Source organism: Solanum dulcamara, chromosome 8 (genome assembly GCF_947179165.1).
Source record: "Solanum dulcamara chromosome 8, daSolDulc1.2, whole genome shotgun sequence".
In the NCBI taxonomy this organism is placed as follows: domain Eukaryota; kingdom Viridiplantae; phylum Streptophyta; class Magnoliopsida; order Solanales; family Solanaceae; genus Solanum; species Solanum dulcamara.
In genome coordinates this window covers 76,777,805-76,797,190 of record NC_077244.1, presented here as the reverse complement: position 1 = coordinate 76,797,190, position 19,386 = coordinate 76,777,805, and the positions used below count along the sequence as shown (strand labels likewise).

The 19,386-nt window shown below is 31.9% G+C and overlaps 3 protein-coding genes and 1 non-coding gene across 8 annotated transcripts; 1 reads left to right on the top strand and 3 right to left on the bottom strand.

The window, feature by feature from the left end:
* Positions 1-1,398: 1,398 nt before the first annotated feature.
* On the bottom strand, positions 1,399-5,062 carry LOC129901447 (uncharacterized). 5 transcript variants are annotated; one of them, XM_055976628.1, is made up of 6 exons: positions 4,974-5,062; positions 3,235-3,325; positions 2,499-2,674; positions 2,332-2,407; positions 2,180-2,247; positions 1,399-1,776 (listed from the first exon to the last, which is right to left on the bottom strand). In XM_055976628.1, exons 1-5 carry the CDS (start codon positions 5,019-5,021, stop codon positions 2,231-2,233), a joined length of 408 nt encoding a protein of 135 aa, XP_055832603.1. In that variant the 5' UTR covers positions 5,022-5,062; the 3' UTR covers positions 1,399-1,776; positions 2,180-2,230. The 5 variants fall into 5 exon arrangements, with proteins under 5 accessions (XP_055832603.1, XP_055832604.1, XP_055832600.1 ...); XM_055976629.1 differs by having other exon boundaries at positions 2,499-2,650; XM_055976625.1 differs by lacking the exon at positions 4,974-5,062 and adding an exon at positions 4,751-4,967.
* A 3,235-nt stretch (positions 5,063-8,297) lies between these two features.
* On the bottom strand, positions 8,298-8,379 carry TRNAS-AGA (transfer RNA serine (anticodon AGA)). Its single transcript has one exon. It is a non-coding gene; the product is annotated as a tRNA-Ser (tRNA).
* An 843-nt stretch (positions 8,380-9,222) lies between these two features.
* LOC129901446 (uncharacterized) lies at positions 9,223-12,423 on the bottom strand. The gene is made up of 4 exons (XM_055976624.1): positions 12,171-12,423; positions 11,902-12,007; positions 9,754-9,833; positions 9,223-9,553 (listed from the first exon to the last, which is right to left on the bottom strand). The coding sequence occupies exons 1-3, from the start codon at positions 12,280-12,282 to the stop codon at positions 9,755-9,757; spliced, it is 297 nt and encodes a 98-aa protein (XP_055832599.1). The 5' UTR covers positions 12,283-12,423; the 3' UTR covers positions 9,223-9,553; position 9,754.
* Positions 12,424-16,848: 4,425 nt separating this feature from the next.
* Positions 16,849-19,234, top strand: LOC129901217 (ras-related protein Rab11A). The gene is made up of 3 exons (XM_055976344.1): positions 16,849-16,989; positions 17,165-17,365; positions 18,447-19,234. Exons 2-3 carry the CDS (start codon positions 17,201-17,203, stop codon positions 18,930-18,932), a joined length of 651 nt encoding a protein of 216 aa, XP_055832319.1. The 5' UTR covers positions 16,849-16,989; positions 17,165-17,200; the 3' UTR covers positions 18,933-19,234.
* The last annotated feature ends 152 nt before the right edge of the window (positions 19,235-19,386 follow it).

Sequence of the window (19,386 nt, the reverse complement as noted above, 5' to 3'; positions counted from 1 at the left end):
AATCCCACCAACCCAAGTGCTGCAACAAAGCTCTGCAGTGATGGTCCAACAGTATCTATGGATCTTGTGACCTTCAACACGTCATCTGTCAGCATTCTTCTTTTCCTGTGTACTTGAGTTACCCCAGAAACAGGATATTAGGCGTAAAGGATAAAAGCAGCAGTGGTAGTGAATAAAAGAGCTGTGTTTTGTCTGCCATATAATCACAGAGATCCTGCAACCCGGGATTTCACTAATTTGCAGTCGGATCAGCCTTGTGTTGCATATTCTTGTTTCTGGAATTTGTGACCTTTTTTCAGCTGAAGTTTGGGACTTTGAATTGTCCTAAATGGTGCAAGTCAGGAGTCATTATACCAGTTGATATTAGCTGCTGGATCTCTAGCTTTATATACATCTATAGTTCTTCTGCATGCCTTTATTTGGTTGAATATTTATCACTCAATGGATTTTCTTTCCTCTTTGGAGAAGGTATTATGTCTTCAGAAAAGAAAGTTTATTACTTCATTGCCAATTGTGTTGTTTTTATATTTTGTAGCTCGATCATTGCCAAATTCTTATTACCTGGCCTTGAATGCAGAAGTCCAATAAAGCATCCTATTTCGTATAGGATCAAGGCAGTTTGTAAGCTTCCAAATTTGACCACCGTCTTTTGAACTAGTGCTTGGTTTTGGGTTCTTGAGAAAAGATTTCAGGTGATTGAGCTCCAAAATTTTTAAGACAGACTCGTGTGAAAGCTTGGCAGGACGGAAGGAAAATTATGTAGCAGAAAGATCTGCTAATGCTTGTTTGAAAATATCCCTTTTGTTATTTTACTTATTTCTCTGTGTTGACACCAAAAGCTGGAAACATGTGTTTTTTTTTTTTTTTTGGAAAAGGCTCAAATATGCCTTCGAACTTTGAGAAAAGACTCAAAGCGATTCCCTCAATATAGCTTAACTCCGTCAAGCCTGTACGAGTAGTGAAGAAGTCTAGATTTAGTTGGTTGTTGACCAACAGAAAGAGTGGGAGAAAAAAAGGCAATTTATGTGATCCGTTAAAAATTTGGCTCATTTATGCCATTGCCGTTTGAGAAAAGGTTCATTTATGCCCTTATTTTTTAACTCCGATTTTGCAAAATTACCTAAATAACTTTTAATATTTTTCTATTGGAGTTTTGAATCAAATGTACTTTTTTTGCTTCTTCTATTCTTGAAGAACACCAAATGAGGTTAAATGTCTTCATAGTTCCTATGTGGTCGTGTACAACAACATTAACCTTAAATAAAAGCTTTACCAATCTACTACTATACTTCGACTGCAGCAGCTTGTCTGTTTCTCTAGCAAATTACAGTTATTCTTTGCTGCTTTGGGTTGTGGGACTTTCCTAGTTCCAGTGGTAGTAGTAACGCATAATAAATAAATACATAGAATTCCAAGCCATCAGAAGCATACATAATGTTCTGTCAGGCATCAATCTTATTCAGAAAGGGCAATGCAAGTTCATTTCACAGTAGATTTCCAAAGAACTAGTTCCATGCAAGTCTTGACAAGAACTTATTCAAAGATTTACATCGTTTAATTGCATACGAAGAGTAGAAAGGAGTATAGAGATGCAGTTCCTAAATCCCTGCTTTGTAAGGCACGGAGCCAAAAAGATTAAAAAGGCCCATGTCACATAAGGTTCAAATAACCATCAAGAGAACCCAGAATAAAAACTTTTTGAGTCTGTCAACACATGGCCGTACTAGTAGTCTTCACCAAATCTATAGCAACCTGATTCCAAGACTTCCGGAACTCCTGCAAATTAATCAAGAAGTTACTAAACGAAAAATCATTTGTAGCACAACAAACTAACATCACGGTGTTACAGGAAGTAGTAAAAATAAGAATATATTTTAGGAGAAGACATGTCTCTTTCTTTACGGAAATGCCCCCACCCCTTTAAGAAAGAGCAAGTTTTAGCGTGGATCTGTTACAGTTCTGTGGGTAAAAGAGTAAGCAATAAGGAAGTAGACAACCATCATCAAAAATTTCTATGGCTATAATACTGTTCAATATAAGTTCACAAGATCAAAAACTATGACAAGAAGTTCAGAATTTGCATTATCATTAAATTTGAACATTTAAAGATAAAAGGTACCAACATCAGAGACACATATTTGATCCACGGAATAGTTTTTGATGTCCCTCAATAACTTACCTCTACTAAATAAATGGGAATTCATGTCTTGGGGGCTCGGAGACCATGTTTCTAGTAATAAAGTGACCCTGAAGAATACAAGAATTTGCAAATACTTAGCTTCCACTCATGAGCACTTGCAACCATTGCAATATAATTAACAACATGCATACCTTGCCACCAATTTCCTCTAGATGCAGTGTGTTGGTTGTTTCCGCTAGGATCATATTCTCCTCCTTCCTTCTTGTACTTAATTATTTGTAAGTACATCAAAAGGAGTTAGTAACATCACATTGCTTTTTTTAAAATTATGAAGATGATTTTAAGAAAACGAACTCACAGAAGGATATGATAAAGATTTCTGAGCATCGGATGACTTGATGTACATGTCCTCTTGACCACCATAGAAGAGAGAAGAACTAAGTGGACATGGTTCCCCTCTATCTTGAAAAAGATATTCATGTGGCTTACTGGATCTGCAATGCCCTGCACCTTGTTTATTTTTCGTTATGTCAGCTGCTAAAGGATGTATGTTTTAGACACTACTTTATCATATATCTCACAATAAAAGTATTGCTATCTCAGTATGAATGCAGAATATACAAGCAAAAACATCAAGTTACCACAAGTTATAACCTAGGATTGAAAGAAATTATTCATGATTATGGAACTGGTAAAAAGAAACAGATTGTAGTGGTAAACCACCACAGTGATTTTCCATTGTATAAAAGCTTATCATAATTACACGGAGGCATATGTCTTTCATTTATTGCCTATTTATCAATCGTAGTACAAGTTACAGAGTTAAGGCTTTGTTTGGATTTATACCACGAGAAATACAGATCAAGTGTGACCAATTGATTGGAAGGAGAATGGAAAGAGGTGCACAAGAATCTCTTGTATGTTATAGGTTATCTTATGTTTGTAGAATCAAGTACATGAAGTACCGCAATGATTCTCCAAGTCGAAGAGTCAGGTGTTAAGACAGATTGGAGAATAACACAGATTAAATGTGGTGAAACAAAGAGAGACGAATTAGAATGAGGAAAATAGAGAGATCACAAGTGACAAGACACCTGGAGCTGATTTGTTCCATGCCCTACAACCAGAGGACTGCTTCTCCAGAGATTGTATGAGTTCAGCTGCCGAAGCTTTCCTTCCCATAACCTACAGGAATATGGAAGATGAGATAGTACAATAGTTTTTTACTTTATTTTCACGGAAAGAAAGAGAACACAAGAAGATCAATCCAATGCTATTTCAAAATTTGATTGTAGATTTGCAATTATGGAAGTCACAATCCCTTATGTACGTGCTATGTCAAAACACAAACAATATATTTCAGAAGAGAATGTAATGGCAAAAAACAGAAGTAGAAAACATAGGATGTCATAAACCACCACTAATGTGCTATCTTGAGAGTAAAGAAAAAGGATGTCATACACCTCTTTAAATGTTACCTTTATCCAAACAACCAAATTCGCTAGTTGACCACCAAAATTAATTTTTTCGGCTAAAACTTCGATATTGTTACAACTACCACAATTCTTTAAGGAGAGTTGTTATGACAGAATCATAGAAATTAAGAAGCAGAGTTGCTGGGGTTGACATGAGTAACTGAATTGTCTGATTTAGGTCAGGAAATCAAGATAAAGTCTGTTTTGCTTACCACAACCTCCCAACAAAGAAAAAGTAAGAAACTTTTTACCTCTCTTACATGGGAAGAGATCAAAGCAATGATATTTCAATTTTTATTTTTTTTGTAGATTTGAAATGATTCAAAGATAAATATGAACAGAGAAACAGATCAATGCAATGCTATTTCAAAATTTGATTGTAAATCTGCAATGATTGAAATCACAATCCCTTAACTACAACTTTAATGGAAAGGGTCATCCACATGAAAGAAAAAAATGAATCCTTTCTTATCTTCACTTGGGAAAGAGAAAAATTTGATAGTAAACTTGCAATGATCAAAATAGCAATCCCTTAACTACAAGTTGTATCAAACACAAAGGTTACACGTTAACAAGGTCCATGCTATCTTCCACCATCACAAGTACCAATTAACTCTGCTCACCAAGACTTAACCAGATGAGAAGCAATTGCCTAATGTTTTTGAGGAGAAAGTAATGGCACTAGAAAACATAAGATGCCATAAACCACCACTAACATGCTATTTTTTAGAGACTTGAGAGTAAAGAAAGAGGATGCCATACAACACTCGAACTGTTACTGATACCCACACAACCAAATTCCTATTCGTTGAGTTTCGTCTGAATTCACAGAACAGAAATTGATGGATTTAACATATTCTTATTAGTAAATTCAAACTAGTTAAAGTCAGATTCTTTTTTTGCTTGTCAAAACCTCTTATATAATAAAGAAAAAGGTAAGAAATTTTCTATTTCTCCAAAAACCCATATGGCAAATTGCATCTTATTTCCACTTGTATTTTCAGTTTGACACATAACAAAAACTTGCAATCATATCAAACCCTTGTCCCACTTTAGGGATTAATCCATTAAATTTTAAGTTAAATCAGATAAACTACTCTCTAATTTCGGTGGAAATGAATAAATAAATAAATACCTTAGATGGTGGTGGGAAAATTGAAGAGAAAATACCGGTGGAAGATTGTTTGGTGGAAGCACGACCCACTTGCTTCTTTTCACTACTTTCCATTGGAATATTGCCACGAGACAAAGCTAATTGGAAATGCAGTTTTTTGATACACAAGAATTTTGGGGAAAAAAGATGACTACTGAATTGTGAAATCTTGAAAGCTCTATATAAAGCATAATAAATGTCTTACCATATATATTGAGAAATTACTCGCGCTTGCAATAGAAAAAACTAACATATGACTAAATAGCTAGACTATTAAGGCCACCTTCCAAGGACCTATCAGATTGTTGATTTTACTTAAGCACTTCACCTTATAAATAATTTTTGCTTCGTCTGATCATTGGTTATTGAAAGGTTAAAAGTATATTTGTTTTAATTTTAATAAATAAAAATCAATTACTTATCGCATGGGATGACTTTATTTTATCCATCCCTGTACCAAATAATATTTTAGTATTAAATAATCACATAAAATAGTGATGATTAATTTAAAATTATAAAACATTATTAATAAAATTATTTAGTAACGTGATACTAGTAGCTTTGTTGGGAAATTTCTCTACTTTTAATTAAAGTTTTTTTAAAAGAAATGTGTTGGTCAATACGATTAAGTAATAGAAAACGGAGGCAATTTTTAACTTTGACTTCAAACTTAAATATTCATTTTTTTTACTACCAACTAAATATTGTCCAAATAGGCAAATATTTTTTTCTTATTTTGTTAATTTAAATTTCTCTTTCATGCCTTCTTTTTCATATTCTAAAATATCCAAATCTTGAATTATTTTTGGTATCATGTAACTTTATTTTATTATGTCAATTTGCGGAGTGTCACGCATTTTGCGAAAAAATCTTTATCGATCTAATAAATAGCAATATGACTCATTTATCTCTTTTAGAATATAACAATTTAATAATGTTATATAACTCAAATAATCTTTGAATTAGTTGAAGAATTCAAAGCTCCAAAAAAAAATACCTTCTTTCAATATAAAATCTCTCTTTTGTATGACAAATAAGTTGGAGACTTAAAAGATTTTTTTTATCTCAAATTCTCTCTTTCACAATTTCAACATCACTGCACACTAAAATATTTTCTCATAATTTTTATATACTAACACAAAGATAGAAACGCCACTATTTATAGGTATAAAATTCTTTCACAAATTAAATAACAAAAATAGTTGGATAGTAATATTGTAGAACATAAAATTGGTAGAAAATTAGTAGTAGATTACAGCATTGGTTGTCACGTGAGTTACACCAAAAAATAATGACTATCTTTATATCAATTTATATCCACTAACTAAAAAGATAATACACTTTAATATTATAGTTCACATGCTCCATCAACCATTTTAAGGAGATTCATTTTTTTACCGTTTGAAAAATTGCAATGGAGCATTACCTTATCTGAACATAGATGCATGAGAAGAAATAGATTTTCCTATGCTTCCAAAATTTGATTCCCATACTTTTCTCATCCCTCTCACACACATAGATACAGTAATATCTATACATAATAATATACATGTATATCTACCGACATGAATTATGGTGCAATAGTGACACTACTTTATCCTTAATCATAGGTCTCGGATTTAAATTCTTGATATGGAGAAAATTCTGTTGAAAGCGTTACTTCCGAATGGACTATGTAGTATGCGAATCAGAGTTAATTATGACTTCAATACGGACTCTCGATATCGAATGGAATATTTAAAAAAATACATGCATATATCTGACAGTTTGCATATTCTATTAGCAGTGGCTGTGGCTGGCTCTCGTGTCTTGCTAGAGTCAGTTTTCATTAAAAATAAAAAAATAAAAACTTGTTCACAAAAGAGCACATATAAGATAAATCATAAGTAGTATTAAAAGCGACATTATTATAATTGTTGGGCAGTTGCTATAATATTGGAGTTTTTTTTTTATGATTATTATTTTTAAATCACTTAACTAAAATATTAATTCAGTGATTTTTTCTTATCTGTCTTAATTTTGAGGAACAGACTCACCTGATAAATGGTATATATTTATTGCTGATAAAAAAGTATTGAACAGACTGACCTGATAAGTGGTACGTACTTATTGCTGATAAAAACATTATGAAGAAAAGAATCATAGATCAGAGGTTAATTATATTCTAGTATGTTAGACTAAAGTTTGATTTTCTTTTTATAGATTTTAATGGGTGATCATAGCAAGAAGATGTGATGTTTAATGGATTAGTATTTTTAATTTATATAGTAATATTCCCTTTAGTCCAACGAGAGTTAAAAAGATAAGGTTGATAACTGGCTTTTGGTTTTCTCCACTCGATAACTACTTTATTCGTATATATATATATAGTCCTTTTCCTCTTTCTTTCTCTAGTGCTGAGTGCTGACCCCATTTTCTCTTTCATGTTTTCAATTTATATACAATATCTGTTTTTTGAAAAATATGTCATTTTTTCAAAATTGGATCCACAGTGCTACACATTTGTCAAGTTGGATTCAGAATCTTCTCCAAAAATGGCACTATCCGTCATCGAATCAACACAAACTAACAAAAAGTCCTCCTCCACCCCACCCACACCATCAAAGATATCTCGAAAAATCTACTCGAAGATATAATTAAACAGATGTAGAATTTAAATTTTATGAATTTGAATTCATAATTGTATCATAATTTATTTAAACTGAATTCAAAATTAAATATTTGATCAATTTTTAATAAATAAACATCAGATCATCAATATTATACCTCCTGTAGCAGATTTCATGGAAAAATGATTATATCCGATCTTGATTTGCTTTTCAATTCTAGCCACAATTAGTGATCTTGATTGGCTTTTCGATTCTAGCCACAATTAGTCTTCCCCGTATTTTGTCACATACATGGATTCGATCCTTCAAGGCGAACATATTAGAGCTCTGTTCAACCTGCTTTGGCTGAATTGAGATAAATCACAACATACACTAATTTGTTCCTGTCCAACAAGCTAGCTAGCTACTCTTCAAAATTATGTGAAAAGACAAAATGAGCTCCGGCAGTCTATATTAACAGAGAAGAAGAAGAAAAAGTTGAAGAATACAATTAACAACTACGTCTCATGCCAAGTTGAAGAATACAATTAACAACTACGTCTCATGCCCTGACAAATTGAGATTAATTAGCCATGTGATTTTGTAATGACAAATAACCCTGATATACTTATTTAAATAAGATTGAAATGATAATTATGCATTTTATCTACTCGCGAAATGTATGTATTGTTCACAAAAACTATTAATTATTACTTCCCAAACTATTGCTATCTTTTCACAAAAGATAAATATGGAATTTGTATGCTTTAACTGTGATGCCTTACTTGTAAGGCAGGAGAATCTGATAAAGTGCAAATTCTATCATTTCCGAATTCCGACTAGTAATTTTCTAACCTTTTTATCCTTATTGTACCTGATGCAACAATTATAAAATAGTATTGAAACAAAGTATAAAAATCTAAGTAAATTAAAATAGAAAACGTGGACGGCAGGATTCGAACCTGCGCGGGCAGAGCCCACATGATTTCTAGTCATGCCCGATAACCACTCCGGCACGTCCACTTTTTGCATTTTGTTGCCACAATTAAATTTACATTATACTTTTTCAGTAAAGCCTAACCTTATAGTTTATGATTTTTAATTTATTTTTGTTATTATAACTTTAAAATAAGTATTTAAAATATTTTTTTACTTAGTCAATCACTATAAAAGTGTTTAAAAGTCGTTTTAACTTAAAAAAAACACCTACAATTCAAACAGACAACAAAAGAAAAAAAAAATGTAAAATGTAAGGGGTGTGACCTAGCAGTGAATGAAGCAGTTGAGATTCATAAGATCTCATATTCTAGCTAAGATAAAATCATTAGCTGATTTCTTTTCATTTGCCAAGCCTTGATGGGCTTGATACCTGTTCAAGTAGAAGATAACAATTATCTCATAAAATTAACCAAGATATGCGTAAGTTGACTTGGACATCACATTTGTTCAAAAACAAAAACTTATAAGACTTGTTGATATGTTTTATTTCGAGGAGCACCAATCCGTAAATTTACAGTTCTTGTGGGTTTTGTGTGTGTGTGTGTTGGGGGGAGGGGGGCACAAAGGACGTCCTCTACATATATCAAACAAAAGAAAAGGAGAAAATCTTAAAACTTGTAGATGTGTTTTATTTTGAGAATCATAATCCTCACATCAGGTTCGCTTGAAGACAACTATCTTAAATAAGGTAAAATTGTTTCCATATGTTACTTCAAGATTATGGATTTGAACCATGAAAACGGCCATTGATGTTTGTGGCCCTTTCACTTCTTTTTTCGCATTAGAGTAAGAAATGGAAGTTTTGAGATTGAGAGAGTATAAGTGTCATAAACATCTAGTTGTATAAGAAAGGTTTAAAAGAGGATCTCAAGAAACCCTTCAAGCATATAAACACATCGAGTATTAGGTACCTTAAAAATTCAAGTACCACATGATACATGAACATCCATCCACATGGGGATAAATTCAACAGCTAAAATGGGTTAAGCATGGATCAGATAGAACTGAGGCCCCAAAATGTCTTAATACTATTACATTCTCCAGCAGGAGACAGACAACATATGTACCAAAAGTTACAGTACCAACTTCAGAAACAACTAAAAATATCCACATCCTACCCGCTCCAATGGCAATTCGATGCTAGAAACAGCATTTTTTCCAAACTTCTATACCTTAGGGCCTCAAAATACTATTGTTCCTGGAAAAAGTTCACTCAGTTAGGAACAAACTAAATGAAACACAAAGCAGTTATAAATGACAACAGAAAAGATTCAATTGCACATAAGAAAATAAAGATGATAAGTCAGATATCTGAATATTTGGCTCGTAATGTATTACCAAGAAAGAATAAGGAAACACAGTACAATCAGGAATTTCGCCGAGGACAAGAAGTAATACCTCAGGTGTGCAAATAATTGGCAGCCATCATCAATTCCAAAGTGATCTCAGGCTCAATATGGAATTCCGTTTCCTTGCCACTGCAGAAGAAATAAAAATCCATATAAGTTCAACCAAACAAAATCAACAGCATATAAGAAGGGGAAGGAGTTGCTTCATAAGATCAAAAGGATAGGAATATCAAGACCCAATAATAGCTCATGTTTGAGGCTTCTAGTTTGTGATCGACAACAAAAAGGGGAACACTAAGATTTATTAGCAGCTATCTCACTAACTAACTCATAGAGATGTTGCATCAGAGACAAAAAAGCAGCAAGTTACTGAAAAAACCTATATGTGTTACTAGAGCATAAAGCACTATCTCTGCGAAAATCTCTATTTGACAACAAATTATCATACCATGTCGACCAAACAAATGCTTTCACCCCAACATTGTAGATGAAGCAAAATTCGATTCAGTGAAGCATCATCTTAGATTAAATTTTGAAGCGATAACCGCCTTTTATGAAAAATCCAATGCCCTTCCCATCAATGCTACAAGGAATCAGGTAGTTGTACCACAATAGATTCTAACACCACAAAGTCCCAAAAACTGTAAATTTTCAGTAAGAAAAACATCATAATAAGAAGTTGAAGAGGACATACATCTCATAATTCACACTGTTCTTTTAATTGCAAGCTGTAGGGCTATTTGTTTATTTCGAGCCTACTTGGAAAAAAAGGAAGTCGTAGTGGTTGACAGTCTCTTGATTTTGCATTGTTGTTTTGATCATACACTGCAACCCTAATCATTCATTTCTTTGAGTTTGTTTGTCGAATGCTACCCTACTTATTCATTTCTTTGAGACTACTTGCTGAAAAATGAAGTGAAGAGGTGAAAGGCCTGTTGAGTTTGCATTGTTCCATTGGTTCTAGACTGCAACCCTACTCATTCATTTCTTTCAGCCTACTGAATAAAATCTGAGCCTCTTATTGATGAAGTTGCATAATCCTGCATACTTCCCAAATTAACATGATAAATAAACCTAGAAATGGCTTATGCCGTCATTTCACCCAGTAAGTAAATTCAAGACTACACTTCAGCAACTTAGAATTTCTAACCCCAACTGTGTAAAGCCAAATGCAAGCAAAACTTAGGACCACCATTAAGGACCAAAAAAGAAACAACAATCTAGTTAACCGCATGTTGGAACCTAGCGAAGACAAAAATATATATCATGGTCTATATGAGGGCAACCTAATCTAAATGAAGACCTCCTTAAAGGTGCTTTAAGGAAACCTGATATAATTATAAATCGAGCGATATATGACAATAATACATATTCAGTGCAATAATCAAAGTGATCGGATATTAAGACTTTATTTACCAAGAAAAGCTTGGTATTTACATAGATCAATATAGTCATGAGCAATGCCTAGTTTATAGTTGGGTCATATAACTGTGGGGAGTTCTCAGAATTAAAACTATGTACTGTGAGGAGTTCTCAGAATTAAAACTATGTATGCTAGGTAAATATTGAACACAATAATGCAAATGATCCTCTTAGGGCTCACAAACTACTAAACCAGAAACACCTGAAAAGCCTAAAACAAGGATGCAACATACAAATATCATGGTACGTTTTCTTTTGGATAACTGAGGTGTCCAATTGGCTTGCGCGCACCTCGACTAATTCCATGGGACACTTCTCGCTCCCACCAGCAATAGGTACCAGGTAACTTTGTCCACCAAGGTTAAGACAGAACAAATGGAAAGAAATCACCTTATCTTTTTATCACCTGACCTCGTGGTTTTCAACCTACTTCATTGACCACTTGGCCACACCCTTACGTGCCCATGGCTTCTCCACTATTTTCAGTTAGGCTCCTTGCTCATACATCATATTACAACAACATATCCAGTGTAGTCCTATAAAGTGACTTTGGAGAGGATAGAGTGTACTCAGATACCTCAAAGGTAGAGAGGGATTTCCAATAGACCCTCCGCTCAAGAAAAAACAGTCCAATCATACATATGAAAATGAAGCCCAATGTAGTCATAAGTCCTTCAGAATTAAAGGGGTAAACCTGAATTCTAATAACTACGAAATCAACACAGGAAAAACATAGTAGTAATTTATGGTGTTTGAAATAAATGTAAGATACGACCTTGCATATTGAAGGGACCAGTAGAAGTACTGGCAGATCTTCTCAAGAATGACGGTGCTAATCTCTGGAAAAGTCACTTCCCCATGCTCTGTCTCAGCAAAACTCCCTGTAATAAACAAATTACCCAATTGCCATCAAACAACAAATAGAAATTGACAATCGCTCCAATCAAATAAATCACATTTCTGCTCCAACTACAGCGATTATTGAATTAAATCGAAATGAGCCCCAAAAAATCCCTAATCGAAATTGAAAAAAAGGAGATTGACCTGGAGAAGTGAGCATGTTACGAATGGTCTGTGAAACCATTGCAGCCTTCTTATCAATGACGAATTCGAAACCTTCGGCGCTGATTAGCTTCACGGTTTCCTCCTTCTTCATCTTCGCCGATGGGGTTAATGCCGGCAATTCAATTGATCAGTTTGCTTGTAAAAATGATAAACGAAAAAGATACACTCGTGTGTAGATGATAAAGGAAAAAGGGAAAAGCTTGTTGGAAACGTTTCGGTCAATGATAGATCCGAACCAATGGACCGGTTTGGAAGTTGGTGAGGAGTTACTGGGCCATTTGTACTTGGGCCGCATGTCCATATCATTAGTGGTTTTTGATGGAGGAGTTTTCATAAGATGATAGTTAAGACTTGTGCCATTTGGCCCAAATAGCTCCCCAAAATTAGTGTTTGGTGACATAATTTATTATTACTTGATAAATATATTTGAAAAATATCCCAAGTTTTAGAAAAATTGGAACTTGGAAACGTGGAAAGTTTTAAAAATTTAAAAATTATCTCAAAATTTTATATTTAATAAAATCACCCATCATTTATTAATTCCAACTAATATTTATCTACCAACTTACTCCATTAACGTGATCAACCAACACCGTTAAATAACATATTTATCTATTAATAAAAGAATAGTTTGTTACTACTTCCTCCGAAAAAGAATCGTTTGAATGGCAAGATTGTAAAAAAAAAAATTATTTTTAATGCGATTAATGTATTGCTCTTGTCCATATTGTTATTTTGTTGTTGTTGATTGTTATCAATTATGTTATAAGTTTTTTTTAACGGAACATGTTCATAATAAATGATAATACAAACTTATAGGTATTTTTAAAACTTACGGGGACAAAATAATATTTTTCGACATAGTCAAATATTCTTGGGAAAATTTGTGGTCAAACACATGATGAAATTTCACCAAAACTTCACCCAAAAATAACTTAGCCAGAATATTTAGAAATTTGAGGTCAAGCGCTAGCTGAAAACACTGTAGTTTAAAATTGGTCATCTACTTAATTATACGCATCAATCTCAAGTAGAAAATGCCTGTAGTTTTACGATTTATAGATGCAAATGCATATAATTTTAAAAAATTGTCATAATTCTTGTGGTTAACTTAAATGTCTAATAAATGAATGAGAACACGTGCAAAAAAAAAAGGAAGAATAAAGAAAGAACGAAAAAACTCAATTTGAATAAAAAATGACTAATGGTAAAAATCTATTAGGAGTTGAAGTGTTCAAATGGAACGGTGTTTAGTTCAAGTATACAAATAAAATATCCTGACAATTTTAAGGAAGTAATTGTATATTAAGTTTAAATGAAATATAATAGGTTGGATATTGATATGTACATACAACGTCTACACAAACTTGATATGTTTTTAATCAAATATTTTTATTTAATAAATTAAGCCTAAAAAACATTTAGTAGCTATTTCTTTAAATTTATCTATATTTCTATCAAAATATGCGTCATATTTCTGTTAGTAAATGTTTATTGTATCATGTTTTATTATTTAATTATAGTTATATGAATACACATTTTAATTTATAACTTTCATGAGTAAGTTGAAATTTTCGACGTAAACACTAAATGAAGTAAAATATTTTTCATTTTATCACATTATATTTCAAAGTAAGAGTAGACTTGAAGAAATTGAAAATAGTTTAACGAACAACAAAAATAATTCAAGGCTAGAAAAGTTGAAGTTCAAATTTATACTCCTAGAACAATAGAACCAAAACGTTATAAGCTAATAATAGCCCATAAATAGGAGTAATCGAGTTTAATTCTTTGTGAAGTAATAATATATTTTCTGTCATTTCATGATGAGATCATATATAATGTTTACGTTTTGTCATTTCATGATGAGACAATAATAATGTTTGTAGTTGACACACACAAAGAGAAAGTAAACGTATGCTTTATTTATTATTTTAATTTAAGTATCCTTATTTCACTCTTATTGACATGACTTGTGTTTGTCTTACAAGGAAAGAAATAATGAAAAGAGTTGAATAACTTTCGTATTACTCATTTAAAAGAAGAGTTTGGATACTTTTACATCCATTTAGCTTACATACCAAAAGATTTTTTTTCTCTTTCTAATTTCGAATTTAATCAAATATCTTCATAAAATATGGTTATAGCTAGGGGTGTTCATCGGTTATTAGTTAAAATTAAAATCAAACCAATTTAATCGATTTTCAAATTTCTAAAACTAAACCAAACCAAAAAAATAACCGTCGGTTTGGTTCAATTTTTTTATTTATTTTTTCGGTTTGAAAATAGTAAATTTGTTGAAGGTATTCATATCTCGATGGACACGAACACCTAATACATGAACAATCCACAAGAAAACTACTGTGGATTCAATTAAATAATTAAGCAATATTAGGGTTATTATTACACAAAAAAAGTAATTTAGTTAATCAATACTAAAGTCATTATATACCAAAGATCAAATTTTTATAGCAAAAAATAACCCCAAGCTCAACAATTGAGAAACTATCCGCTGGAGCGGTACAAGAAAATTATATACTAAAATTTAAGTGTTGAGCTTGCGAAAATGGTAAAGTTAAAAGACATAAGTTAATTAAAATTTTCATAAAATATTTATATTTTATTTATGAATAATATATAAATAATTATGAAATTTATATATATAATTTTCAGTTCGGTTTGGTTATTTTTGCAGTTTATTTTTAGTAAAATCAAAACAAAACCAAATAGTATCGATTTTCAAAATTTAAAACCAAATCTAACCAAATCAAATCAAATATCAATTTTTTTTAATCAATTTGATTCGAATTGCCGTTTGATTTGATTTTTTAACTATAACGATGAAAGAACCTTCTTATAGCATATGAATAGGTCTAATCCATGAATTCCAATTAGTAATCTTAGCAGATGATTAAAAAAGTGTTAAAAAATCATAGAGATTATGAGTATACAACAACCTTTCCTCGAAATGAAAAAGGTGTGAAATTGGGGGATTTAGTCGGGCTTTAATACAGATATTGGATTTTGGATGGGAAATTAAAAAAATAAATGAAAAAGGTATGATTGCTATTAAAATTTGTGGTGGAGTAGTTAATCGTAAGTATTGATTTCTTTTAGGGTCTGTTTGAAAAGTTATTTGGTAATTGAAATTAGTGTTAGTGTAATTACTCGGGTGTAATTATGAGTCTAATAATTACACAACATAGTAATTATAATGATCTTTTTGTTAGTCACGGTGTAATTAAAATATAACTATAAGTATATTACTATTTGATTGCACAATTGCAAACATAAGGTTATATTAAACTTCAAAAATATAAGTTAATTATCTAAAATAAAATTTTATATTGGACGACAAATAAAGATCTTTATAATGACACTAAATTAAATATTTAAGATATATATTGTCCTTTGAAATATATTAATTAATAAATATATGTTCTTAATTAATATTATAAAAATAATTCATTTATATTTTTCAAATTAGTATATTTGAATTAAATTAATCATAAAAACTAAAGTGTAAAATATATAGGAATATAATGAAAGGCATGTTTGACAAAAATGTTAATATTATAAATATAACGTCGTAATATTTTTTAATCAGTCATAAAATTATTAAAATATTTGAAAAATAGATAATCTATCAAGTCTAACTAAAAAAATAAGAATGACTTGCAATATGAAATATCAAGTCAATACTACTAAAATAAATTAAATCAAAAATATATAATAAGTTCTATATTATAAACAAAAAAAATTAACATAATACTTTTATGTCAATTTTTAACATAACGTACATAAATATGATTTAAAAGAAAAAGAAAAAGTGAGTTTATAACATCATTCAATAACGAATTCTACCTTAATTTAAAAATTAGAATACTAACAAAATTATGCTTATGAAAAAAATTGAATAAATAAATAAATAGATAATATGAAAAATTGAATGAAATCACATTAAAAAGCAAAGGTTGAGAATGAAAAGGAAATGAAATATAAAAAATAAAAATAAAATACATATTTTTATAAAATATTAGAATAACGAAAATAATAAATAATGAAACTTTTAAAAATTCTTTTCTTCCTTTTATTTGTTTTTGTATTTTTTTTGTTTTAATTTTTTTATTTTATTAAATGGTGTAATTACATCAATTTCTAACCCTTTCTTGGAAATTGGGGAGTGTAATTACTCCCCTTTAATTACACCAATTTCTCTCTCGTCAAGTAATTATTTGATATACCAAATATGTTAAAGAGTGTAAATTGTATTCGATTACTTCAAATTGTAATTATATTATGGCTTTTCAAATAGGCTCTTAATATTTTAATTAAAGAAATTAAAATTCGAGTTTTGTAAATAAAATCACTCTTAATAAAAAATGTTTTACTCAAAATGATCTTTTTTTATATTAATTTAAGCAAAGCAAATATTAGAATGACATGGTGAATTATTAATTCATTAAATTTTGAAGGAATACTTGAACATTAATGATTTGGTCCCACCAAAACGTCACCGTTTTCATTAAAGCCTGAAAAAAACTGTTTGATTCTTTCTTTTTTCAATAAATAAATAATTAATTAATATACTATAGTAGTTACAATACAACTTTTCTTTTTTAGACCCGAGTATATATACAAAAAATATGAATGATAAAATGAGCAAAAATAGTTGTGCGCACATTGGCCGTTTCAAAACTACAACATTTCTCTTTTTCTCCAATCATCCATTTTCTTCCTCAATCCTCTCCAATTTCTCCTCCGTCCGACGCCGACGCCGTTCCGATCTCTCCTTCCGGTAAGCTTTACATCGGCATACATACATATAATTACATTTATCTCTATTTGAATATCAGCATACCTACTTGTGCGAAAATATCCTCTGTTTGTGTTTATGTTGCAGTTAGGTTTTAGTCTGGATCCGATTAGATCGGGAATTTGCCGATCTGAAGAAAGTTTGTTCGTTTGTGTAGGTTTTGGGAGAGAAGAGAGAAGAGATCAAAGTGATCATGGCAAATAAATTGGATCATGAGTACGATTATCTGTTTAAGATCGTCGTGATTGGGGATTCTGGAGTGGGAAAATCAAACATTTTATCCAGGTTCACGAGAAATGAGTTCTGTTTGGAGTCAAAGTCCACTATTGGCGTTGAGTTTGCCACCAGAACTCTTCAGGTCTGTATCAATCTCATGAATCATGATGTAATGTTACTTGCGGTGATTTTCTGGTTTCTATTTGTTCAACCTTCAAGTTTTTATTTCTGTAATTGCTTATGAAATAAATTGTTAAATGATTAATTTTAAGCTATTGGAATTACGCGTTTGTGTGGTTTTGTAATGTGAATGTCATAGAGAGAGTTTTTGGCTAAAATCATTCCTAAACTATGGCCTAAACATAAGGTATATCCTTGTATTATCACACTGAACAAAAAACATCCCTGTACTATTTCAAAAGTTGCGAGATTCATCCTTCCATCCATTTCTGTCAAAAATCTCACGGCACAAAAACAAAAATTCCAAAGCACGTGGCTTTACCCTAAACAAGGCTTCAAAAACTTACAGTATCTTTTGATCTGAACATCAAAGAATACCAAATTCACCCTAACACCAAAGAATAATAAGTGTTATTAGTCCTAGGTTTACGGCACCACTCCCAGAAAATATAAAAGAGTTAATTAATACTTCGACTTTCTCTTAACTTCAAATAGAAAATTATTACTCATCATAATTAGTCCTTTTTTCTCTTTTTCCATTGTAAACAAAAAACAAACACCTTAGTCATGGTCATCGTCTACTGAATGAACGCCAACGAAGTTTGATTCTTTGATAGTCTACAGAGTCAGTCACAATTCAAGGTATGCACAAGGTACAATTACATATATGAAGTTGAACGACATGCTTGTTAGGAGTAAGGAAATTTTGGTAACTGTGGTTTGCGCCTAAGTCATCTTAGTTACGGATTGATCTGTCTCTGTGAGAAAAGTAGTACAATACTCTTACTTCTTCTCTGTTAAAATGAAGATGTCTATATCTGAAGGGAATTTGAGCGTTCTAGTGGCGTTTATTGTGTCCTACAGGTCAAAAAGATTTTATACTGTGAAGTTCAAGAACTTTGTAAGCCTTGTGGACTAATGAGGCAAATTGCTTCTGCCATCCGGAAGATTCATTTCTCCTCATTATTAAGGCATGGAAATGTGGGATGATACAAAATTATTGTTCTTTTGACATCTCTCACTATTTCTACTTTATGATGCAGGTGGAGGGGAAAACAGTGAAGGCCCAGATATGGGACACTGCAGGGCAAGAAAGGTACCGAGCCATTACCAGTGCTTATTATCGAGGAGCAGTTGGTGCCCTCCTTGTCTATGACATAACAAAGAGGCAAACATTTGACAATGTTCTGAGGTGGCTACGGGAATTGAGAGACCATGCAGACTCTAATATTGTAATCATAATGGCTGGAAACAAGTCTGACCTTAGGCATCTTAGAGCAGTTTCTGAGCAGGATGGTCAAGCTTTAGCTGAGAAGGAAGGGCTGTCATTTCTTGAGACGTCAGCATTGGAAGCTTTTAACGTTGATAAGGCGTTTCAGACTATATTGACAGATATATACCAGATCATTAGCAAGAAGGCATTGGCAGCCCAGGAAGCAGATACGAGCGCTACACTTCCTGGTCAGGGTACAACCATCAACGTTAGTGATACCTCTGCAAATGTGAAGAGAGGCTGCTGTTCCACTTGAGTTGAGGTTTCAAAAAGGAAATAGAATTTGTAGCAAGGCATAAACTTTTGTATTTTCCCTTGTTTCTTTTCTTTTCTTCTATTTCCTTCATTCAGAGCAAGAGAGGCTCGTAGATTACTTTCTTGATTGATAAAGAGAAGAGCTTGTTCATGTTAATATTGCCTAGTGGTTTAGGACAATCTATACTTCATATGATACACACTTTACCCATTTACTTAAGAAAATTGCGGATACTGGTGATGTTGGCAAAACCAAATTAATCTGATCTCTAGGACTCGGTGGTACACGAGTTGTTAATTCAATTGCAGCATTTTATTTTGCAGCATATCTCCGTTTGTTTCAGTTAATAAAGTAATGTTGCTATTCTGTCAGTGTTTCTTATCAATGTGTTATTTTTTCACAAATGGTTTTGCCGAAATCTGGCTTTCAGTACAATATTCTGTGTCAGTATTTA